General features: G+C 39.5%; 1 protein-coding gene and 1 non-coding gene across 6 annotated transcripts; both read right to left on the bottom strand.

Moving 5' to 3' along the window:
• Nucleotides 1–1,459: 1,459 nt before the first annotated feature.
• Nucleotides 1,460–25,520, bottom strand: MTFR1 (mitochondrial fission regulator 1). Of its 5 annotated transcripts, none has more exons than XM_053974600.1 (8): nt 25,469–25,520; nt 19,158–19,300; nt 15,815–15,913; nt 10,537–10,655; nt 7,016–7,257; nt 5,013–5,268; nt 4,743–4,911; nt 1,460–3,136 (listed from the first exon to the last, which is right to left on the bottom strand). In XM_053974600.1, exons 2-8 carry the CDS (start codon nt 19,221–19,223, stop codon nt 3,077–3,079), a joined length of 1,011 nt encoding a protein of 336 aa, XP_053830575.1. In that variant the 5' UTR covers nt 19,224–19,300; nt 25,469–25,520; the 3' UTR covers nt 1,460–3,076. The 5 variants fall into 5 exon arrangements, with proteins under 5 accessions (XP_053830575.1, XP_053830591.1, XP_053830565.1 ...); XM_053974616.1 differs by lacking the exon at nt 25,469–25,520 and adding an exon at nt 25,191–25,455; XM_053974590.1 differs by lacking the exon at nt 25,469–25,520 and adding an exon at nt 25,119–25,279.
• On the bottom strand, nt 13,283–13,355 carry TRNAV-AAC (transfer RNA valine (anticodon AAC)). Its single transcript has one exon. It is a non-coding gene; the product is annotated as a tRNA-Val (tRNA).
• Nucleotides 25,521–26,360: the final 840 nt, after the last annotated feature.

Below are 26,360 nucleotides of genomic sequence, written 5' to 3'. Positions count from 1 at the left end.
TGTGTAACTTAGCACAGAGAAACTGAGAGAAACTTACTACAGAGCAACACTTAACTGGGTTAAATGTGGAAAAGTACTGATTCCTCTCAGACCTTTTTGAATGAAACATATGCCAAACCTGCAGCTATTTTCAAAATGACAACTAAAATCACTCTGATGATGCCTTCTGTGATACATTTGTAAAAAATGAACTTGGTTCAAAGAGCATCAACTGCATTTTAAGTTTTGCTACTTCTTACAGGCATATGTTAATATGTAATTTTAATGAAAATTAAGATTAATAGTTTTACAAATAGGTATATGGAGTATCTCAACATAGTATTTATAAAGAGCCTGTAATTTTTAACATTGTGCAAACTTGCTATCCTTTGCTCTGACAGGACCCAGAAGAGCTTATCAAAGTGTAAAATAGAAGTAGTTTTATTCTAAGCCACCCTTCCTGGAAAGGGGTCTCTTGTCTTTTCCTACCAGACTGGATTTAGAAAGACCGCTTCTAATCCCACCTCTTCATGCATGTGGAAGTGTCTGTCATTGGACTTGAACTGAAATAAGAACAAATGCTTTTTCCATGCTGGCTGGAAGTGCCTTCTACAAATCCACACTGAACTTTAACATTCCTGCAGCTTCAGCCTTTCAAGTGAGAGCCAAAAGCCCACACATGCTAGGTCCCCACAGCCACTAAGAGCCCCTGGAGCCCAGAACCCTGCTGGGGAAGGGGGCCAGGCAGCCTCCAACTGCTCCAATTCACAGATCTGCTCCCAGCACTGTTCTGTGCACAGACAGACTCAAACAGGCCTCAGGTTATGTCCAAGAGCCCTGCCCAGCCTCCATGGGTGGCCTTAGTTTGAGCACTTGAGATGTTTTTTTGTGGGTGGTGGCATTGTGTGTAATTTCAAGGAAAAAGATACAAATTAAGGTACAGTGTAAGATAAGTTATTTGATGGCAGCTTTGTGATTTTCTTGCACAGATGACATTTCTTTCACAGGAATTTTACATCACTGCTAAAGCTCACCTTATTTCTGGTGCTGGATACCCCAGTTCAGATAAGCAGTGCCTGGTGTGGACAATTCTCATCCTTTAGCCTGGTTTAATAGGTCAAGTGACATCTTGAATTTTACAAGTTAATGATTTAATGATTTAACTGGACTGCCAGAAGAACTGAGTGTACCAGGGGATGCAGAGGCTGTTGAACAAGTCCCTTCCTGCTATCATTGTGGCGAGGCATAAACTCCTCTCTGGTTCCTGAGAACCACCTTTTGTTTGTTTAACTACCATGCACCTGAATTAACAGTGCAGGGCTTCACAGCCACCCCTACTGTTACTCCTGCTGCACAGCAAGGTAAGCAAACCAGCCTTGGAGGAGATGCAAGGAGGATGTCACTACACTGATTTATAGTCACTGTAACAGAATTGGAACTTCCATTTTTGTGGCTGCTGTCATTTGTAGAGTACCACAAATCAAATATGCCATCTTTATTTTATCTGCTTTTAATTTTATATAGTGGCAATAGAGCATAAAATACAAAACTTAAAACCAAAGTTAACTTTCACAAAGGTGTTTTAAAGGCACTTAAAAGAACTGAGGGATTGAATGACCAATCAGTAGGATTGATGGCAGAGCACTTTGGAAGGAAGTTACATTGCGTACATATTAACACCATTTCAAGTTCCACACCAGAAAACAAAGCTCCTCCATGTACAACCTACATTCCAGTTATAAGCAGCAAAGCTTCCCCATCTTCAGTAACCTTGTCAGAGCCATTCAGCTGTTTTTATTAAAAAAGTGCTGCTTTTGTCTTTTCCTAGGAAACAGAAGCTCCCAGAGGCAGTTGTACTTGTCCCAGTAGCTGGGATCAGCTTAAAGCACCAAAAATACCCAAGCTCAGCGTTTTCAATGCTCATCCATGGTCAGAGCAATCCAGGGCTTTGTTTCAGTGGGCACCTCAACTGCAACTCTTGGTTCCTGCACAGCTTTTTTCACCCTGACTTGTACTTTCAGCTTGAGCCTTTCTACACCTGTGGCTGGAGACATGAGCTCAGGTGGTTGGTATAGGTGTGGCAGGAAACAGCTGCTGCATCAGATGGGCTTCCCCTAGAAAATGGGCAACAGCTTATCCCATCTCTTCCCTGCAAATGGGGCCATGAGGGCTTGTGTAAGCCCCATCTGCCAGAAATGTGCCCAGGGAGCCAAGCTGGGGAGAAGGTGTCCATGAGCATCTCCTACAGCAGCAGAGATGAGCTGCTTTTGGCAACTTGCACCCCACAGTACTTTGTACCTTTGTTTTCTTCAGCACTTTATGCTAACTAACACATATTCTTTGTTATTTTAATCTGCTGCTATTTACTGACTATTTCAAATTCCCTTGACTACCTTTTGACAGAGGCTCCCACAGCATGATTTTACTCTTTATAATGGCCACAGGATGATGCAAGCAAGTTTTACTCTCTTACCCTTGCAAGCTGAGGTGGAACAAAGAAAAAATCCTGCACAAAAATTTACTACTATGTAAAATTTAGGTTGTTTTTTTTTTTTTAGTTTAGGACCTCTGCAGCAGGTTCACGTTTTCACTTTGTTTCAGTAAGAAGCAGAGTGCCTCCAGGTTTTCTTTGGGCTAAAAATTTGCTAATGTTAAGTTTAAAAGAAAGACTTCAACATGAAGATTTCAGTATAAAATTACACACTGTAGTGCAAATTACAGGTAGAGCTCACATAAAACTGATATTAACTTAAGGGTGTATCATCATCATTAATAACATGTATACAAATGTTTAAGCTGGTCAGTTTTGCACAAAAAATGTTGTATGTATAACTTAGTGTTAATGAACTAAATCCATCACATAAATCTGAGTGGAAAGCCAAGCTTGAATACAAAATTAATACCTGAGTATAATGGTCCAATTTATTCCCCTTGATAAATCACCTACATACAACCATGTTTAGTGCCTCGTTTCTGCGTTTCACATTAGATCTTTCTGTGCTGTAAGAAAAGAGACCTCTCAGTTCTAGTGCTATTTGCAACATAAAATATTTTATACAAAGCAGCTTGACAGTCTTTCGCAGAATAATCTTTAACACTAAGATTTTTCAATTAAAGTCTTCATTTTTCCTGTAGACTTCAGCATATGTGGTCCAAACTGGAAAGAAAACCAGAAACATTTTCAGATTGCTTTCAAGAGACCCCTTGTTGAACTACTATCTATCCAAGTAGTAAAAGCAGAACTTGGGCAGAAATAATTTCCTTTATCACCCTGCTTCTCTGCATGTGAATGTCACAAAGTAAAGGGAAACTGTTAGCAACAGCTGAAATTGCTCAGAGGAGGGAGCCAAGGATCTGCTGGAGTAGGGCTGGAGCCAGTTTGCTCCACCACAGTAAAAGAAGGAGACAGACACTTATCCTTACACCTGCTGCTCCACCAGCACTTTAACAGTGCTTCTGCTCTTACTCTACCCTGCGTTTCTGTGCAAGTCCTTTTCAAAACTGTCATACGAAGACACCATACAATTCTGATCTAACAGAGATACTGGTAAGTAACTGATGGACAGATTTTATTAGCTTATTATGGATCAACATTCTATCACTTAATGAAAATCTTCAATTTTCTTGGCTCTTGAGGACTTGATGATCCTTTACCTCAAAAGGTGGACTGTAAATTTGAGAAACAGAAAATCATTAAAAACCCTGTATGAATAAACATTGCCAACTCATGTTCTTCTTAATGCACCAGAGATGCTGAGGAAATGTGATAATTCCTGGGAGACATCTAGCCTTTTAGTTGAGAAGAACAGCCTGAACATTACAGAAATAAACCAGTAGAGGCCAAAAGGCAAGTAAGTCAACATTAATTAGCTGAAGGACACAAAAGTCCTGAGATTTGTGGTAATGAATTGTTATTTTCCATAAAACTTAATTCAGAGCAGAACCAGCTTTTGGACTTTAATGTGCATTTTTTTGATTGACCAAATGTAAAAAAAAACCCTCTTAACTCTTCCTCTCTGGTTCCACAGCACAAGGCTTCAAGGATTGCTGACAAACACAACTGCTCTATACCAGGCTGGTTTTTAAGTGTACATTGATAGAGACTTGTATTTTGAATGTTCACTGCTTAAAAACCAAATTCAAATCCATCTGAAATATACTAGAAGTCATTAATAACTTGTGCCAGGAGGTGGACTTCAAATACAATTTCATTTTAGCATTCTAAACACACTAAAAAGAAACTGCTTTCATATACTAAACATTTCCAATTATTAGAAGAAACTCCCTACACAAAAGAACCAAGATCCAGGAGGCATTCTGAACAATTTATTTTCCTAATTCCTAGGAATGTCTGATATGTTTCAGGATCTTGCTTCGAAGTTTCACCTGCACCAGCTGAATGGTTAAGGTTGGTAGTAACAGGCAAACTCAGTTCAGACTGGATTTGATGTGAGCCCTTAGCAATGGTTTTCTGAATATGAGATGCTGTGGCAAGAGAAAACATTTTTGTTTTAAAAAAATAACAAAACTGTAACAGGACTTTTTAAAGCTAGGGCCAAGACAGTACACAATCTTAAGACTTGTCAATAAAAACATTTGACTGCCAAAAGTCCTGGTGTATCACCAGTACTTCACAGGGTTTTATGGACCTAACAAATGAGATGCTACCTTGTGTAACACCTACATATGTAAGCAGAAAGATGTAGGTTGCTTTGCACAACTATAATTTAGTCCAAGGATGTGTTCAGAGTCACAATACTCACCAGCACTACCTCAGTCTGTGTCTTTGTTTCAGCCTTTGGAATCACTTTTTCTGTTTCACCTTGGCTATCATTTCGATATCGATAAGCAAATTTCTTTTTGAGAGCTTCTGCTATTAATGTTGCAGGATCTGCAGGCTGAGACACTTTAGATTTTGTACCTTCTGAGGATCTAGAAAAGAAAATGGCATCAGCATCTGTCTCACCCTGAAACAGTTTTGAGTCATAAAAACAAATCATTAATGCCAATCTTGGTACGTTGACATTTATTACCTTTTCACCGAGCGCAGTTTCACGCTGTTCATGTCTTTGAGGATTTCTAGCATGTTTGGTACTTCAGGCTTCTTTGGCCCATTTTCCACCACATTCTGGCCAGCGTTCATTTTTTGGTTTTTCCTCTCTTTAATGAGATCAATTGCAGACTTACTCTGATGCAGACTTGAGGGAGGAGGTGGAGGCAGAGGAGGAGGAGGTGGTGGTGGTGGAGGTGGAACAGAGACAGCAGCAGAAGCAAGTGGACTTGACCCAACTACAAATAAAACATGCATTACAAGTCAGTTTACTTTAACTCCCCTTCACATGTCACAAATGCTCAGGTAAGAAAATCACTGTAGCAACTTCAATTGTGTCCCCTCTGCCACCTTTAGATTGTAACTTCTTCATTCCTAAACCACCTAAGCAGTTCAGTTAACAAGCCACATGAAAATCCTTCTTGAAAAGTTAGAAGTGCCCTTTGAAATTCCAGTCCTAATTCTAGGTACATTTGTGTTTTTACTGCAGTGGGACAGAAGCCACAACATCTTCTAGTTATGTTCTGCCCCTAATGTTACCAGTATTTCCCTTTCTTCTCAGAGGCAGCTACTGAGCTGGAAGTTACAATCTGACGCAGGAGCAGTGCTTCTCCCTACTTATCATCACAAATAAGAAATTACCATACAAGATTTTTCAATGTAATTTTCTAACAGTGCTAAAGTTGAAGCTTATTCCAGCTATCTGAGGTTGAGGATTTTTAGGCCAGCTACTCATCTGTCTCTACTCAAAGATTCTCACAATAATCTTGATTTTGAGTTCCATGTATACTTTAGGTAAAATTTTGTAAAAAATACAGTAACAGTAATAATCTGACAAATAAATGAAGAAACTTCTGTTTAATTGCACCTTTAAAAAAAACGAGAAAAATCAGATCAAACTAGAGTTTTGAGCCCTGGAGTATAAAGTGTGTAAAGATATTTATAGAAATAAAACAGAAGAGTCTACTCCGTGTAACTGTAGGCAAACACAGCGTCATTACCACGTTCTACCACAAGAGGGAGATAAAGATGATAAAATAAAAATTTAATTTCCCTAATAAATAGAGGTAAAGGGGGGAAAAAAAAAGTTTATAGCTATTTCACATGGCCCCTCCCTCCCCCCATAATTAAAATTCAAGAGTGAAACCAGATGATCCTTAAAACTATTTCATAGTTTTGAATATAAGCAGTTCAGGAACAATAAAGTAACTCAGTTAACAGCTAAAGGAGCATCTGAAAAATCAGAATATGATTTTATACACAAACACAGGCAAAGCTGTACTTGTTAAGGGACCTTAGGAAAGAGTGACAATCAAATGCCTGTCATCTGCAGCTGACAAGGGCCGTCTCCTGCTAATCTTTGAAGACTTAAAACTGAAAGGAGTCAGAGGTGATAGGAAAAGGGGAAAGAAATTCAGGGAAAGAATTATTCTGTTTACTACCAGAAACAGTACACCACTTTTGGTTCCATATGGACAATGTGTCTGGTCCCAGAGATGATTGCAGTAAACAATTAATTGCCTTTTCTGTTACTTGAGATGTATATTAGATATTCCAAAAGCATAATTAGCATCTTGTATGAATACTTAATGATATCAGAGAGCCTATTTCCTTACTGAATGGAAAGACTTCAGTGTCAGTAATTAAGTTACATTCTTTTAGTTTGGTTTAAGCCGTCATGTTTATCATGAGCTTTGCTCTGAAAGCTGTTTAATACTTCTTTACTCATTCACAGATTCAGAGCTCTGGCAGATTTACAGACAAACATGATGACTTTAGGAATACTAAAAAATACAGAAAATCTGGCAAGTCACTTATCTTCAAGACCTATTCTGTACCCCTTGGTTATTGTGCCAAACTAACCAAAACAATATGGAGAAGTCTTTGGTGTTGCAGTATCTCACACAAAAGAATTAGCACAATAGTAATTATAAAAAGGACACATTCATTAAGTAATTTTTACTAAGAGTACAGCAAATTTAATACCTGTTGTCAAGTTCTGCTGTTCTTGCAAGGTTACAATTTTGGCTATTTGTGCTCTTAAAGAGGCCAGTTCATTTTCTAGGGCACTGATCTTCTGCAGTGCTTCTTCGTTTGCCATCACTGCACTCCTGGGCACTGGTTCCTCTCCCAATGGGCTTTGCAAGGACATTTGTCTGTGTGGGGACTTCCTGGAATTATGTGCTTCGCCTGGAAGAGGCTGAGTTGTTTTTGTCCAAACTTCTGACCTGTAACAAAAATATCACAACATATTTTAAGGGCTTTGAAATAGACAAAGACTAAAGCAATGTTACCTACAAATCAGGAGTACAAGTTGAAGACTTGACTTTAGAATTGTTTTTATACAAATCACTTCCATCAAGACCTTAAATAGTTTAAGGTAAATAAGAGCTTCACATCCTTTCTCTTTGCATCATGAGCTGTGTTTCTTCTCTTCCCCCAGACAGTGTTTTTGTAGAATCCTTGGTTTCAGAAAAAAAAAAAAAAAAAAAAAAAAGAATACATTTCCTCTTATCCCAATCTATTTCTCTGCCTAAAATCTACTGTGTATTTCATTTGAATTAAGATTTTTCTTCCCTTAAATGCTACCATTTTCCCCCGTGGGCAGCAAATACCCATTTGCAGTTGATTCTTTTGAAGAAAGAAGAGTCTCTCTGAATCTGTGAATGAGTAAAGAAGTATTAAACAGCTTTCAGAGCAAAGCTCATGATAAACATGATGGCTTAAACCAAACTAAAAGAATGTAACTAAGGATATTTTTGGTACTGTTTAGATTTCTAAATTTAAAAAAAAATTAAAGAAGATTTTCCAATTTTAGCAGCACCGGGAAATATGGAGTGCATGAAACAGCTCAGTAATGCAGAGACTGCTTGTCAGTTGATGGGAAAGGGTCTTATATCTTGTTTTCTAACTCAATAATTAGAACTACAGAGAAGAAAATTTCCATACAGTTTTAAAGAGTCCGTAACCTTCTCTCTGCTTCTCACAAGAAAATGTAACTCTGTTGCCTTCCCTTTGCTAACCAAACTCCAGCCATGTTAAACACTGAGGCATTATCGAGCATCTGCTCAAACAAGTCAAGTAAGTCCTTACAAAGACACTAGCATTTTAAAACTGTTTATCTCAAGAATCTGAGGAACCTGATCCAGTTAAAGATGTCTCTGCTCATTGCAGGGGCTTGGACTAGATGGCTTTAAAGGTCCCTTCCAATGCAAGCTGTTCTATGATTCTGTAAGTAGAATTGATAAGGATTGATAACAACAAATTATCATAAACTTTAAAACATAAAATATGGCCACCTACTTAATTCCTCGATCCTCCTTGATGTCAATCCCCAAACTTCTTGGGCATGCCAGGATTCCATTGTTTATTTAAACAGGAGAGTGAGAATAGGGCCTGGTAAAATGACTTTTTGAAATGGGTAGAATGGCTCCAGGCTAACTCAGGCCAAATGCCCCATCACTCTGGATGAGTGGATTGAGCTGCTGTGGGTACTCATCATGTTAGATCTGCACTTGTGCTAGACCTAAAGCAAGAGCCAAGATTTAAGGCTAGAACAAGCCCTGTGCTCTGACCACATCAAACCAAGATTAGATCCACATTTAAGTCTTCTATGACACTGACAAAAAACATCAGCACAACTTGCAGAACTTTGATCAAGGAGAATTGAATATTATCATGGATGATGAAATTTAGGTGGTGTTATCTAGACAGGAATAGAGTGCAACTCAAGCTGAGAACAGGATACCTCCTATAGCAGCCACCTCCCTGCTCTCCCTAAGTAAGGTGGAAGGAGCCAGTGGTCACTTCACTCCTTAAAACCTGCCTTCCAGAAATTCTTTAAAGGAGCAGAATAGCTAAACAACAAAGGGTATTTTCTGCTCAGATCAGTAATAAAGTTTTAAGGAGATGTCTTGATTGGAATCTAACACTATGGAAAAATATTATGCCTGAGTTGTCATTACTACACTGACTAGGGGTAGAGGAAAAATGATTTGTCATTTAGTTGCTTCCGCTATAAAACTGTATTCACAGGGAAAAAAAAAAAAAAAAACTATGTCTGCAAGACTGTTTACTAAATTTTACAGTGGATAAATATTTAACAGTAACACCTATGTGATCCTGTCGAAACAGAGAATTTCAAATGCCTGGAAAACACCTAATGCATACCAGCTCCACTACTAATACTGTGCACAGACATAATAAACAGTGCACACTGAAATAGTCATATTTGCTAAGTAATTCACTTCCTGCGCTCCATCATAAACTGTTTGCCTTAAGGTCACTATGTATCTGCAGGATTATTTTAGTCCCATCCCACATCCATCTGTCCCTGCTCCCCTCTTCTCATGCAGACATTTCAGGAAATATGCAGTCCTACATCTTTCATAATAGGTTCTTTGAAGCACCAAAGAGCCATTCGCCCTGTTGTCTCCATTAAATATAATAGCTTTACAGTTCAATCCTTAAATGAAATACTTCTGTGCAAACAAAAGTAGTATTGGACAGTTAATTTCCTTTGTATCAAACAGACTTCAGGAACAGTGCTTCCCAATCAAGTGCTGATTTCTGTGACTCCCCTCTGAGTTTGTGAAATTAATGTGGCGGTGTCAGAATGTTTGTTATGCAAAGCTTCACTGTAGCAAGTCATGTTGGAGGGCATCTAGGGCATTACTAACCTATTTTCAAACCTATGCTTTCAAATTAAGAACAGTATCCTCCTGTAATCTCTGAAGCCAACAATGTGTGCCCTTCTCTGACAGATTAGTTTGTTTAGAAGAAAAACCTCCTCTGCACTACAGAACTGTACTTTTGTTTCTGGATAGTCTGAGCAGCAACCTGAGTAGGATAGAGTAGAGAACTTCATCCCTTCAGCCAAACTGTTTCATGTAGTGAGAGTGCTGCGTAGAGCCCTTGGTCCAACACAGCAGTACCTATCCCATCATTCTGGACACAGGTGCTCACATTCTTCCCTGCCAACTTTTGTTATGAAGATTAAAGATGTGAAACACAAACCACATTTTTTTCATTGTACTTAGCAGTCTGCAGAGCCTTAACCAGAAAGGTGAAAAACAACGTGCCAATTACTGGGTTGCCAGAATGACCATTGCTGCTAATGACGAAGCTGTACAGTTCACTGCCCCATGGTAATGACAATCTCAGGAGAACTGGAGAATCACTGTTGGCAATTTTGCCATAGCACAGCAGACATTTTCCTTGCTTGAAGCTATTGTGTGCAGTTCTTTGCAATACATAAATAAATACAATCCAGTCTTCTTTGTATAATGTCAATCTCCTGTATGTTTTCCAACAAGTCTTGGTTTTGTAATCCTATTAGTCTAACCTCTACTACTTCTTTTCCAGACCCTACCTCTGTCTCTTCTCCCAGCATTCAAGTGCTCTCTGTTTATTTGTAATGCACAGCAGAGTCTCAGTGGAGAGAAGTGAGGTTTCTTCCTCTCAGAGAGAGGTTCCTTCTTCTCAGAAAGAAGATTCTAGAAACATACCTGAGCCTTGTGCAGACTTCACCTTCTTCTTCAGCAATCCATCCCACATCAGCCAAGGAGGCCACTGCATCTTCTCTGAGTTGAGCAGGAGTGTTTCCTTCCGTGACATGAGAAATAAGCTAAATTTTAAAGGTAAGATTGAAAAGTTTTAGAGTCAATATTTTCAGCCCAAGTCACATTTATGTTACCCAATATTTCTACCGAGGCTACATGTAACTATTAACACATACATGCACAAAACACATCTGTAGACTTGAAACACTTATGTCTGTCCAGTGCTCAGAATCATTTCACTGACTTCAAACTATTCAATCCATTCTGCTGAACACTTCACAAAAGGTCATGACTAACTACATATACCATCACATGATGCTAATGAATACTAAAAATTCAATGCAAATTGTTACCTTTAAGACAAACAAACATCAACATTCTCACACAGTTTTCTATACTAACTCAAATAGTATGTTTTTAAATTATATTCATGACCAGTAGTTAAAAAAGACATTAAGGCTGACAATACTTCTTAAGTATTTTGCTCTAATTTAGTATAATTTTTAAAGTGAAATTCTGCCAAAGTTTCCCTTTCCCTACAACTTCTGTATAAGAAGTATGTACATTGCACAGGGAGAAAATCAAACAAGCAAAGCAACCCCAAAACCAGGCAAAAAGCCAATTCTACCAGCTCAGTAATCACAAAGACTTTGAGTGAGAGGTAGGATGCAATCATAACATTATACATTACGTGCTAACAATCTTATTCGCAACGTGCCAAACAAATGGACCATTTTCCAGCATGGTTCTGGCCATTAGCTTTACAGCTGTTTGAAGCCAAAGGTGAGCAAGGCTTCAGAGACTGGAACCTTTCTTCAATTTCCAGTAAAGTGACCTGAATGGTGATTTGAAAAATTATTTTGACTATCAATAGTCACTCCATAGTCACAACTCAACAAAATGGTTTCAAATCTATTTTGAAATACTGGCTGCTTCCCCAGGTCAGATGAGGGCATGTGTTCGGAGTCACTGAGCCTGGGATCAGTATCTCAGCAGATAAAAACTACTGAAACAACTTTCAGTAATTTGTTCTGCTCAGTCTTTCACCTTGAGTTCCGCGTCTCCAATGCATATATGCCCCAGCTTTTCCTTGTATTCCATGGGATCACAGACTCATTATGGTGGGAAAAGCCCTTTAAGATCATTGAGTCCAGCTGTTAACCCAACACTACAAAAAAAACCCAGCTGCAAACGAGTTGTTGCAGCTGTTCAAGTGCTGCCTGTGGCCAGCAGTGGCCAAGAAGCTGGGAATACTGACAAAGATGGTGGCAGTAGGAGCCAATCTGCAAGGGCAGTCTGCACCCAGACCATTAGCATTTAGGTCAGTTTTCAAGGCAACCCCACTCTGTAAGAGCAAACTACTATGAAATGTTTGCATTAATCTGCATTTGTAGCAGACCTATCACAGTAGGACTGCAGCCTCGATGAGGTGAAACCATTTCAGAAGAACATCCACTCATACTTTAGTAGTAGCCTCTGATACAGAAGTCTCAGGAAGAGCGAAGTTGTGGGCTTGGGGCTGTTTTTTCCCAGGGAGTTGCTGCAAACAGCCTTAGAAATTGAGATTAGTTGCCTTCACCTCACACTCTCACTTGTATGAGAGTCTTTATCACAGCTCCCAGGAGTGCATATTGGCACCATCAGATCATTTGGAAACAACAGGGTTTTTTCCAGGTAGCATCAGCACAGATGGTAATATGTTTATCACATTAACAGTTGTGCCTAATACCATTACAGTCTGCCTCTCTTTAAAGCAGTCTAGAGAATACTATATTGCATGTTAGGATTTTTGCTGTTTGAGGTTTCCTTGGCATTTTTCTTTTTAAAAATGAATAGAAATTTTCAGGACCACAGTGTTTGTATTAATGTTAATGGCAATTTAAAAAATCCATAATACATTAGCCACTTTTTGCAGGTGATACAGATTTTTCTGGCAGTAATATTACCATTAAAAGATTGAAGCCACTTTTAAATAAAGGCACTACACATACTTGAATCAAAAATAATTTTCTAAACCAACAGTAAAGAATATATCTACCACTGCCAGAATTCCTGCATATATAAATAACTCCTAATCCAAGATTTAGTAGTAAGCCTTCTGTTATATTGTGATACAAGTTTCTTCTTAATTTTAATTCATATTTATATGTAAACAGAATCTGCTTGTTACCCCATATACAGATGTTTCTTTTCTCTATCCCTAAAAACAACAAATCCTTCTTCAGCAGTGGAATTTGAATTTCAAGTTAATGGATTTTTAATTTAAAGGTAAAAAGACAATACCCATCTCTCAAAATCTTCACCTGCCTATGAACACCTTTGTGACTACCCTGTTCCTCCGGTCAATTCCAGGAGAAAAAAGCCTGAACAACTGCTCTGCCAGCACCTAAAATGGAGAACAGAGTACTGAAAACAGAGGCCCAGTTCTACTGGATGGCAGAAACTGAATGAATCAATGCCATAGCCTGCTTTTCTTTCTCTGGAAACTGTGTGGTTGCTTCCCCCACTTCTACCTTTTTACCCATCTTAGTGTGCATGTATGCTGCACACAGAGACACACCTGAGGGCCGCAGGAAATCCCATCACAGATTTCTGAAGACTACTCACACTGTACTGCTCTGGCACCTCGGGCTGGAAGGGACACATAAAGAACCATCGAGTCCAACTCCAAAGAAAGAGTCAGCCTCGCCAGTGTTTCCGCCCGGTTTCGAACCGGGGACCTTTCGCGCGTTAGGCGAACGTGATAACCACTACACTACGGAAACGCTGCTCAGCAGCGCGGCAGGGCAGGCTCCCTGCTCTTTTGTTTGCTCCAGAAGTGCAAAGCACAACACATATTTTATACAATTGACAACAGAATAAAAACCTCTTGTTTCAAATTACGAATACAGTTATGTATTAAACATTTGGAAACACTTCAAGTAAGACAAACTTGCTGTGATTTTTCAAATTAGCCCTGTAAATTCAGAAGTTTGTTACGTGGACACCAATTTATTAGGGGACTTCGACTGAGTTATCAGGTATCCATCAGACAGAGAGGAGAAGCATGGGACTAAAACAGAGACGCTGTAGATGGAGGATACTATCTTGAGAGACACCACTGTAGGTTTGGTTGAATCTAACTAGGCTATACTGGTAAGTTTAATTTTATTTTCTCCTAAAGACTACATATAAATCTAAAAATATTACATACAAAAGATCTATATGAACTATTTTCATTTATACATATTGAGTGTATAAGGTATATAAGCTCTGCCACCTCTTACTGAATATGTAAGCTGCATTTTAGTATTTAGCAGTTAATTTAAATGTTGACTATAGCAAGATCCACAGTCAGTAGACTTCAAACATCAAAATGTTCGGCTACTATTTTTTTTTCAGACTAGCTGAACAAAAGCATGCTAGAAGGTAAGTATGAACATTACAGAGATATTCTTTCAATGAGTCTCATCCGTTTATCATAAGGAAAATGCAGACCTGTGAAAAGTGTGATGCTCTGGGGTTAGAAACATTGATTCCATACATGCACCCTCAGATGATGCAAGTAAGATTTGATTTGTTTTTTTAAATAGAATGACTTACAGCAAGGTTCAGCTCATGGTCCTTTCATAATAGAGCTAAAGCTGGCAAGAAAGAAAGAGGAAGAGACAGCTATAGGAAAGTGTCAGTTGCAACAGCACGAAGATGATCAAGATCGGTATTGAACTTCACTACAGAATCTTAATGCTGAGATAAAGACACAAAGAACAGGTGTTAGCATCACACTTAACATGTTCAGCAGTCTATATATTAAAATAGATTAGAGTCTGCACAAACCATATAAATTTCAATGTGTTTCAATGCTCAAATTTTGGAATTCCTATTTCTAATTAAATCAACTCTCACAACTGTACTTCTGTTTTCAGAATCCTTTCATCTCATAGAAGGTGAATGCTTATATTTAGTGTACACACAAAGCTGAATTAATGTCTCTTTAAGAGGACTAAAAAGGCATATATTATATTTATTTTAACAGAATCCAGATCAAAATATATTTATGCATTTATCTATTTATTTGCCTAAATACTAAAAATAATGAGGAACAGATTCCCCAGATGTATCTTACCATTCCTTGCTTTTATGTGCCATATTAAGAGAAGTCAGTATTAGGTTAACTATCTGCAAACGAGCATCATCTTCCTTTGTACAGCCTTTACAGCACAGAAAATCAGAGACATAGGAGGACTTCGCTACCTTTTAAATCTGAGGCACAGGGAGCCTTCTTGCTGGCAAAACTAATTACACATTCAAAAGTTTAATCCAGCATGCCATTTGTTAGCCTCACCTGCACAAAACTCCACATTCCTTTATTTTTTTTTTCATCATGCCACTAGAAATGTGAGATGGCTGCCCCAGCTTTCTCAATGTAATTTTTGAAAGAGAGGCAAAATGTTAGCATGGCTTTTACTAATAATTCTTCTATGGTAATCTGAACTATCTGGTTTTGCTACTGTAATTTCAAGTCTAAATATTGTTCACACATTTCATTTATGATAAAGAAATTAATTTAAACATTGAAAAATTTAGCAGTGTGGAAATTACTATATCTTAAGTGTGGCAGCTGATTCCCTCCATTCATCTTTACACTCCCCACCCTTGCTCAGCCCACGAAACATTCCTCTCTCAGCTTGAATTTCAAACACTAAATTTCTCCAACTCTATACCCACCCCCTACCCCTAACACCAGAGTTGAAGAGATTATGTGTAACAGCTTCCACTTTCCCATCTGTTCCTGAAAGACTCATTATAGGAAGCATGGGTTTTCTCTTCCTTAAGCTTTTACACTTGCTCTTTACCCTACCCTTTCACCTACACAGTGCTAGCCTTGTATCTTCAACAAAAGCAAACAGGGTACTCATGTTATCTTGTTACTAATTTTTTGATTTCTGATAAAGTTGTTTATTTTCTCAAGTATTTTTAATACTGTTCATCTTTATGTGTCTCTTAAGCCTAGCTTATAAAAATACTGTTTATATAAATAAGTTTCAATCATTTTTCGCTTTTATGAATTTTTTTTCAACTTTCTTATTTGTAAAAAATCTGAACTGGAAGCAGAGAGAACTTAAGTAAGCTAATTCTCCTATATCTAGTTTATCATATCCTACTTTCACAAACCTTCTAGTCATGAGCAAATCCCTTTATCAGTACAGTGAGAAACAGATTCTAAATTGCTGAGAACACCTACCTGAAAGTGAACTCTTGGACACTGTATAAGAGAGAGGTTGGTACCAATTTTTCTTACAATACTTCGAGATGAACCGTAAGGCTTGCTTGACCAAAGCACCTGCATGGGAAAAATAAAGAAGCCAGCTGTTAAGGGAACTGAGTTTTGTATCATATTGTAATAGTTCTCCCTTATTCTTCCATACCATGCTTTTGCTAAACATATTTAGTAATTCCTTTCATGCTGGAGTAGGATATAATGTTTATATACTGAATTCTGTCCCAGTGAACTCCATACATTCTATCCCTGAATTGGCACAAACACATTATACATCATCAGTACAGTACAGCTAGGGCTACTTAAGGTTGAGACAGACTTTGTATTAAGTCTAAAGCCAAAACGATAAATCAGGTAATGCAGAAGATTTCAGGAGCTGAAAGTATCTTCAAAAACACAATATTCAAATTTTCAAGGCAATAAAGAACCTACATTCAGTGAGACACCTCTTTTTATAGGGTTTCAAGAAAAGCCACTCAATCATTAAAAATCCTTGAAGTCACAGTTCTTCATGTCTCAAAATATTTTTTTCTTTTTTAATTAAGTGCTCTTCTAAAACAGAAATAGTGTTTACCATTCTTAATGAAAATAAGTATCAGCTACAATAAATATGAAAATGTAACCATGAAATTAAAGAGCAAAGGAAAGTAAAATGGACAAAGTAAGACAAAATTTTTGTAAGAAAGGAACTTTGTCCCCTGACCCAAAAAATAGATTCACCTAGAGAAAACTGCCCGCAGCAGCTCAACATAGCAGGCTTCATTATAACTGTTTCTACTGCAATTTACATTTTCTCTATGTTGTTTCAACGGGGATTAAATTTGCTTCTTTTTGTTGTATTTAGTATTTACAACAGCCTAATGAAAGGAAATAAAATGGGTTAGTTTAATCCTAGGAGAATACTACAAAATGAGCCAGAACAGAAGCAAATACCCTGTAGAGAAGTAGGAAAGATTTCAGCACAGGCAAAGGCAACAAAAACAATGCAAACAACAAAAAGAATAATGAGAAGACTGTATATTGTTAGTAAACAATTAGAATATTGTATGGTAATTTTTAAAACTTGGCCAGTGTTTAATTATGGCTGTAAACATGAATTTACTTGTCAGACTTTAGTTTTTAAAAGATCATAGCTTCAAGCAAACTTGATATCCTGGTAGAAGGTTGCACAACAAAGAAAACAGGAAAAATCCAGGCTATTCTGATTGGCAATGGCAATATTGCCTGTATGATGACTGTAGTGGTGCTGTGGGAGTTGCATAACACAAGCTGAACATTCTAATATACTAAGCAAAGATCACTACTCCTAGAAGTTGAAGGTTCTATTAAAAAGGAAAGTTTATGTTCCATGGTATTGATCCCCAGATTATTTCACAAACTTCACATAAACATGACTATTTCTAATTTCTATCCTTCCTTCCTCTGGCTTTACTGGAATGTGAAAATTTTGACAAAATAAATGTGCACTGCACATATGCTATGCTACATCCTCACAACAGAGCTACAACTTTGCCACGAATTCACTCAGATCTATTTTTTCCCACTCTATAAAAATGACTTTCTCTTGTTTAATACACTGCTAAGCTGAACACAAATTTTTCAATGCAGAGTTGTCTGTTGATGCTGCATTTTGGTTGCCTCAACCAAGACCTCACATTTGTGCCTATCACCTGACTGTTTACATGTTTGAGCAAACAGCAGGTAGATCAGTGGCCTTCAAGAACAAATCTCTGACAAACAGCACCACAGTAATACAGTCTCATTATTCATAACTGATTCTGATTAAAGCAGAACTGTTGGCAAGAGACTTGAAGTGATCGGGCATTGAACAAATAATGCAAGTCAAAGGTAGACTTAATTAGTTGCAGAAGTACTTCCTCAACAGCAAGACAGTCTAGACTACTTCTATAACCAACAGAAGTGAAATGCATTTTAAACAAGCAACAAAACTTGTTTAGATGCTGCTCAGACCACAGACAAGTTGCTGACTAGCAGTCAAAAATATCTGGTTTCCAAATGCCCTTGGGGCTCTTCAACGACCGTGGCCTGGTGCACCAAAACACTGAGTGATTCAGTTTTGGTAATACAAGATATGCCAGCACATTATTTTCAGAACACTGCATGCAAACTGTGCCACAAGGGATGCAAGTAAAGTCAGTTCCCTGCTCAGCTGAGCTGAGGTCTCAGCACTGCTCTAACCAAGTTCACACAACTTCTTGTTGACTTGAAGCACTGGCTGAGCAAGTCTGCAAAATGCTACATAGTCATACACTCCTATTGCATCACACTTCACTGTTGTCTAGAACAGCTGACATTTGGAAATGTAACTGCATTATCACAAGCTTGATACAAATAGAGAATGGGAAGAAACAGATTAAAAACTTGTTTATCTCCCTTATCTATCTTGTTTACTTAGGCTTAAATTGCTGAATTACCAGTGTCATAATGCAACATAGTCTTTTAATTTTCAAAGTAACATGGAATCTCAGATCAAAATTCAAATAAAATCCTAAAATACAGATTCTTGTTGTCAATCTTCATTTACACTGTATAAACAATTTGCTCTCCATAGATTCCCAAGACTGATAAAAGGTTCTACCACAATAATACTGACTAAATACTGCACATAGCTGTTAAGGATTTCCCCATTCTTAAAACATTAAAATACTTCAAAAACTTACAGGGATTACTGCACTGAGGTCAACATTTGTACTTAAAATAGCTTCCTAAAGGTCAGTGACAGAGCAGCTGATGTGTAGCAGTTCTCTGTCTCTCTCTGCTAAGCATTCAAAAAAACTCTCTATATAGTCTCCTCCAAGAGGAGAGCTATGCAGGCCTGTTCCTCTGTTTACCCAGTAAAGAACACAGCTGTATTGCTCTCATGTACTGTTACACCTCCAGAAGAGGTAACTATAGCACAGAAGAGGTAAATGTAGCACAATTACAATCATCTCAGTTTCATGGGGCTTTTGCAGCTCCAAGATAAGAACGAGAAATATGATTATTTTTTTATCACTGTTAAAAATAAGATGGAATTCTCCTTCAGCTTCAAAACACACACAAAGTCCAGCATGAAAATCAGTGTTTACAAAGTAAACAGTTTATCAGAACCAGAAGGAACTGCATAGTACTTTTAACACATTTATTACTCAATATTTCAGTGTTCAAGTCATAAACTTGATGACTTCTCAGCAATGCAGAATCATCCCAGTACTGAGTGTTCTTCTAGATGAGCCCAAACTAAAACACATGAAGTGCTTTCTATACCTTATTTTCTGAAAACATAAAGGAAGTCTGAAACACTTACTGATTCCATGTTCAATCCAATTTGTTCAAAAGCCATCCTAATTAAGCGCTTCAGCCAGCAAATCATCAGGACTGGAAAAGGCCTTTCCGAACTTGGATTTAAGCCTTCCAAACCTACAAGGCTGCCAAGGTTCCATAGTAGTTCTGAAATGAGACACATCAGAATTTTAGATGCATGCTGTAGAACATGTACAGAAGAGAACTGCTACATTCCTAAAAAAACAAGCTTTAGAAACAAGACATATTAGACGCCACCAATACCTTGTACTGCAAAGTTGTTCAGAAGGCATCTACTTAATATCAGTAACAATGACTTTTTAGTAGTGTCATTTTTATAGAATCATAGAATTGTTTCAGTTGGAAGGGAGCTTAAAGGTCATCCAGTTCCAACCCTCCAGCCATCTGCAGGGACACCTTCCACTATCAGGTTGCACAGGGCCCCATCCAGCCTGGCCACGGAAACTTCCAGGAATGGGGCATCCACAATTTTATTTTGCAACCTGTTTCTTTGCATCAGCATCCCCATGGTGGTACATATCTAATCCAAACCTATCCTCTCTCAGTTTAAAGCCACTGCCCCTTGTCCTATCACCACATGCCCTTGCAAGAAGTCCCTCTCTAGCTCTCTTGTTGTCCCCTTCAGGTACTGGAAAGAAATCTAAGCTGTTGTAAAGTTAACAATTAAAAAGTTGGGAAAATGACTGCTCACTTGAGCTTGGACAGATGATGGCGTTCAACAACTCTAAGTGAGCATCAAGCCCTATGGAATGCCTGCAGATGGGGATTAGCACTAAGACTGAAGTGCCATACTCATATCTAAAACTCATTTCTATGCAGGAACAGACTGCAAAAAACTGATCACCTCTCCTGACTCACATTCTCTGACAGCTTTGTTGTTCCTTCCTTTTTCCTACAACTAAGGAGAGAAAGGAAACGTGGAAAAATGACTAATGCAGGAAAATTACATGAAATACTGTAGATGTAGGACATGAAAATATTCAAGCAGTTTATAAAATTAGATTTCAAATTTTGTCTATTTATATTCACTTGACTCAAGATGGTTTTACTGCTCCTCTAGTGAAAATAGTGTACCTTTTCTTTAAGCATGTTCTACACCAGTCATAACCTGGACACCACTGAGAAGTGTTTGCCACCAAAACCAGGAAAGGAAGCCACAGATTTGGGTTTACATTTTTTTTGTGTAGCAGGCTGGAAACAACACTCTGTTGATCCACCCTGAGCAACGCATTTGTAGTATGAATAATGGTGTTGCTGTAGTCACTCCATATACAGACAGGGATGACTAAAGCAATGCAGCAGCAAGGAACTGGTCCTTGGGAAGTTTGAAAGTCAGGAGATGGAAAAGCTCTGCTGTTTGGAAGTGCCCACAAGCCCTACAGTTAAATCATTATTTCCATTACAGATTTTTTTCAACAGTTTACAGTTCCTTAGTAATAACGTACCTCTTGTGGAAACTTGGCAGAAACAGTACAATCTCACAGTTATCTTTTTTTAGACAGACTTAGAAAACTAGGATTTTCTTTTGTTTGTGACTAAGCTCAGAGGAAACTATTAATCTACATCAGGAGATTAGAATGAAAATGGCAACTGCTAAAGGAAAAACAATAGGGAAGAATAATGGGCTAGCTACCAAACAGCCATGAATACAAGCTACACTCATTCAAAATAATTAAGTAATGGCCTTCTTTATGGAATGCTGGAGAAGTCTACTAGAGAAGCATTACCATCTACTTGATCTATTGTTCCTTTAGGCATCTATTATTCTTCTCTTACACAACCTACTGTATGGACCTTGGATTTCATTGTACCTGCTGTATTCTTAAAAACAGGAAGAGCACAATGCCCCACATTGGATTTGGCATCATATCTGGCAATGTAGCATGTAGTGACATAAAAGAGAGGAATGCTCCTTTAAAAGGGGAAACCTGTTCCAAAGGTGTGATTACACGTGATATACTCCACCTCATTCCAAAGTCCAGACTTGTTCAACAAGCAGTGCGGAAATCAAAGGAAGAAAAAAGAAAGCTGTATCAAGACAAATTCAAACAAAAGAGAAAAAGGTAGGGTATTGCTGAGCAACTGCAAAGACAGGCCTGGCTGAGAAAGGCAAGTGATAGAACTAAAAGGAATGACTGCATCCTGATACATTGGTCTTTCAGCCAGCTAACAGTTTAAAAGAAGTCAGAGTCATGTTTTCTTCCACACAGAGAAGAAAAGGTATGATTTTGTTTCTGATTAAATGAGAGGTCTGAGTCTAACAACAAAGACAATTTGGACAGAAGTGAAAAGTGAGTGTTAGAACTTCCTCCAAAGAAATCAGAGCAGGTCTAGAAAGTTTCCATGAATTTCAGAAACTTAAAGGCAAATGGGTAAAAGAACAGAAAAACTGACAAGATAACCAATTAAAAGCACAGAACCAGATGCAGAGAAGAAGTAACACAACATGAGGATGACAGAATAGTATAAATATGAAGTAGTAAGCTAAAAAAGGCAAGCTACAAAATGAGTTCCATCTTACAGGCATAAAAATGTCCTGCATGTATTAGCAGTAAGAGACAAGAGAGATAACCATGATGCAACAGGAAAGAAAGCAGTGTGTGATATGCATAGTCAGTATGTATTCAGTGTTTTCACCTGACAATGGCAGGTAAGACAGACAGGTGTTAGCACAGATTACAGACAATGCTGAGAAGCTATAAGCATGCAGGACAATAGTATCTATGAATTTTACCTTGCAGAGTTCAGAAACTTGTTAAAGCAATTTTTGAAACATTGATAATTAATTTCAGAAACTTGGTCAATGGGATTCAAAACCCCAGGAATAAAAGGAGGAGTATGATGACACAAAGCACTGGAAATAGTCTAAAACATTTATCCTGCCCTAAAATATTAAGGTGATCCTTAATAATTTCAGGTTCCAAGACTTTGATGACTGAACACAAAAAAGCATTCATTCAACAAAACGACTACTTCAGTAAAACAAATATTTATAGTTCACTTCGTAAGTCATTGTTTCCTCTGTAGCCAAAATATTTAAAGTACTTGAGACTGGGGTCAACAGCATCTTGCTCGTTTCAGTGACCTGTTTTTGCAGAGGAAAGTGACTGAAATCAACCTGTAAGAGCAGAGAGTATCACCCAGTTCCTGGATTAGCTTCCTTAGTTTGTGGCACTAAGGAAAACCACCATGTTTGAACAACCTCCAGCTGATCTGTTATCTAAAAGGAAAATGCTTCAAAGTATATTTTTATATGATTGTGAGTTTACAGAATTATCTCCAGGTAAACTTCATACTTATTTATTTCAGACTATGTTGCACTATACCTTTCTTCACAAAACTCAACTATTTCACAATTGGTTTATGTGCCAAGAACAGACAGGGTTCATTCCAAAAGAAACTGCTGGACAGCAAGAATGAAATCATTAGCAAATTCTTCTCTCATGCTCTGTATACATGCCATTTTCAGAAGCAGAAGTTACATGTTTATTGCTTTTAGTAAACAGAACAATACCTCTTTAAAAATATTGATCTTTGTGGTATTTATCCTCTCTCTTCTTGGTGCTACCTACAGTAAAAATAGTTTAATTCCCTCAAAATTTCCATAACTCAATGACTACAATGAAGATACCTGAGTGATAGTAATATTGCCATTAAAAATGGCCCTTCTGCTCTGCCTCGGCAAAGCTATTACAAGGATGAGCAGCAGTGATAGACAAGATGACCAAGACACCCAAAGAGCAGTAACAAAGAATTACATTTCACTGCATAAAGCATGAAGGGGTTGGAATTTCATGGGTTCATTTCAATGAAACCCAGAAATTGGCAATGCTGAAGAACTTTCTTACTGATATGGAAATATGGAGGAATTCCTTGGTTTAGAAATGAGGAGGGCTACATTTCCAAGCCACCTGGAGATTGTTTGCTCCTGCCTTTCCCAACCACTTTTGCAGGCTCTGTTCAATACTCTTGTATCAAATATCAAGTCTACAAAGCTGAGAGATAATACCCCACTTATAAATTACAAAAAGTTCATTAAATAAATATAAAAGCTCTGGAATTTCTACATGTAAGGTATAATATCCAGTAAATATGAACAGAAGCCCTTTACCAGACTCATTTTACTGAGTCCTACACACGAAAGATTGAAAGAAAATCAGATGCAACTGCTTTCAAATTGAAATTCTTCTATGAGTTTTTGCAATGTTGTATTTATTCAAGTCCCCTTCAGAGCATGAGTTCTTGCTCTTTAAAAGAAATATGATATTCGTATTTTTACTGAAGGTTTCTCTCATCCACTTAAGATCCATACAAACATAAAAGAGAATGACTTAATGGGATTGATGGAGCAGATTAGCCTTAACAAAGAATAAACAAAGGTATGAATTCTGAAAAATGAAAGGTGTAGCTCTAAATACAAAAGGCATAACTTTAAAAAGTATAAAATTTTCAAAGAAGCATAGGTTCAAAGGATACCAGCCACAAGCACATCTCCTCAGTCTTTTAGACTACCACACGTCCCAAGTTCATCTAATAAAATTACATCCACAAGGAAATATTATTTAAAAAGTAATAAAGGAAGATAAAGCAAAAAAAAAAAAAAAACCAAAAAAAAACCAAAACATTATCACAACAGCCAAATGGGTAGAAGTATCTTTGGATAAAGGAATAGACTGTCCCAAACTGACACAGACCAGCTACAAGCAAAGTAAATATGCATTTGGCAGAGGTCATATAGCCAGAAACAGGAGTCTGTTTTTTGGTGTGGAAGCTACAAATAATGGAGCACTCCAGTACTAAGAAAACCACCTGTTTGGAAAGATGTGAAGAGAGAGACAAAAGTCAGTAAATACTACAGGGACAATCTAAGCTAGTACTGGTATGAAATTTAAAGCAGGAATTGAAAATCATACATACTTGCAACAGAAGTTGCTAAAGCTTTTCTAAAAATATATGTATTTACCTGAACGTGCAAAACCCTATTAATCAGATTTCATTCATGCTATCCTATCTTGCCAACTAAGGACAGAGAAAAAAAAAAAAAATCCATGTTTCAGCACTAGTTTAATCAAAAGCCTTTGCTCAGCAATGGTTATACCTGCACAGTGCACTATGATACCACTGAGAGGTATGCGAAACCCTTCAACACCTACAGACCACAAGGTATTATCTGATAGAGACAACCAAACACCTGCACTTCCCTGCCGGACAGACAGACCTCCCCACCAGCTGCTGTGGGGAGTCTTTCTGCTACAGCTTTGAGAGACAACAGCAGGTTAGTCTTACAAACAAAAGGGTGTGTTTGTCTGAAAAAGCATTTAAAATGTCCAATTTCCCCCTCAGACATCTCTCTGTGTAACAATGCCGAGTTCCTACACACAGCAATCATATTTTAGCTAGTGACACCTACGAAGCACATTATTTGCATTCAGCAACAAGTAATTAGAACTTTTAGACCTGATGTGCAGATAACTGAGCTGACTCATTTTTATCACCCAGGTAAAAGCCAGTGGGGATCAGAAGACAGAATTCCTATTAATTTAATTTTTGTAAGTGTTGCCTACACAAGAGCTGCAGAGCACCCTGAGGACAGCATGTTAATATTAATGAAGTACTGCTGATGCTGTTAGGCAGAGATCAATGCACTGCGATTGATTTCAGCATTCAAACTCTACTCACCCTCAATATCTGGAATTTCAACAGCTCGTTAAACAAAATGAAAACACGCACCCAGCAAGTTACTTATTTATGACTACTACAGAAGAACCTGAGCACGGCAGCGGTATCACTAAAGGTGCACAAAGCAAGCAGTGTAAGTTTACAGAAAAGAGAAATAAAACCACTGTAACCCTTAGGACTCTTTTTTCCTCTCATACGCCAACTCTCTATTTTAAAGCGTCCTTAAAAAACTTCCCGTATTATCTCCACATGATCTTGTATTTACATTATTCCCCGTGACCTGTCACCTTCTCATCACAGCAGTTCCCCTGCACGAACATAAGCTTCGGCCCAGCACCTCGAGGCGCTTCCACGGTCCTGCCGTCCTGCCGGCACCTGCCCTGCCCGGGGAGAGCGGGGCCGCCCCGAGCGGCCCGTACGTGGTTTTGGGCAAGCTTCCCCTCCCGCACCGCCCCTCGCCACCGCGGGATCGGCCGCGCCAAAGAGGGGCTGTCCAGGAAGGAAAGGATTGTCCAGGAAGGAAAGGATTGCCAAGGAGGAAGGAAGGGACTGCCCAAGGGGAAGGGGAGAACCGCGGCCGCCGGCACTGCCGCCGCCACCCCCCCCTCGCCTCACCCGCCGCCGCCGCCGACGCGCTGCCTCACCCGCTGCTCGCGCGGCCGCTCGCGACCCTGCCCCGGCAGCCAATCCGCGGCCGGCTCGGCGCCGCCCCGGCCAATCGCGGGCCCGGCGGCGGGCGCGGGAGGCGGGACGTGGCGCGCGCTGCGGGGGTGAGGCGCTACCCGGCAGGCGCCGAGCCGGCAGCGGGCGGGGGAGCCGCCCCCCGGCGGTCACGTGAGCGGGACCCGCCAGTAGGGGCGGGACGCCGGGAGCGCAGCCGGGGTGGGCGGTCCCGGTGGGCGGTCCCAGTGCCGCTGCCCTGGCCTCTGGCGGTCGGTGTCGTCCCCCTGGCAGCGAGCGAACGGGATGAAGGACACAGCTTCAGGCTGTGCCGGGGCAGGTTCATGCTGTACCTCCTCCTGGGACATCAGGAGGAATTTGTGCACAAAGCGGGTGATTAAACTTTGCAATGGGCTGCCCTGGGAGGTGGTGGAGTCACCGTCCCCGGAGGTGTTTAAAAGGCTGGATGCGGCACTCAGTGCCCTGGTCTGGATGGCAGGGTGCTGCTCGGCCACAGGTTGGGCTCCGTAGCCTCAGAGGTCTTTTCCAGCCTCGCTGATTCCGTCTTTGTGAGGCGGTGGGGAACGGCAGCGGCCCTCCCTTCTCACCGCCGGGCCGGCGCTGCCGTGTCCGCCTGCGGCCGCGCTCCTGTGCAGGCTGCGGGGCTGCGGCCGGGCTCCTCCGCAGCCGCGGCGGTGGCTGCCAGCGGCTCCCTGAGGGGCGGCTGTCGGCTGCGGCACCGCCGGTGCCTCCTGGGCTGGCGTCGGCTGTGTCCCATTAAAACCTTGTGGAAAGGAGGGTCGGGAGCGCTGTGGGAACCGAGCGGGAAGTCGGGATCGCTGTCGGG

This window comes from Vidua macroura, chromosome 1, assembly GCF_024509145.1.
Source record: "Vidua macroura isolate BioBank_ID:100142 chromosome 1, ASM2450914v1, whole genome shotgun sequence".
Classification (NCBI taxonomy): Eukaryota; Metazoa; Chordata; class Aves; order Passeriformes; family Viduidae; genus Vidua; species Vidua macroura.
The sequence above is the reverse complement of the archived record's forward strand: the minus strand, read 5'-3'. Positions and strand labels throughout refer to the sequence as shown.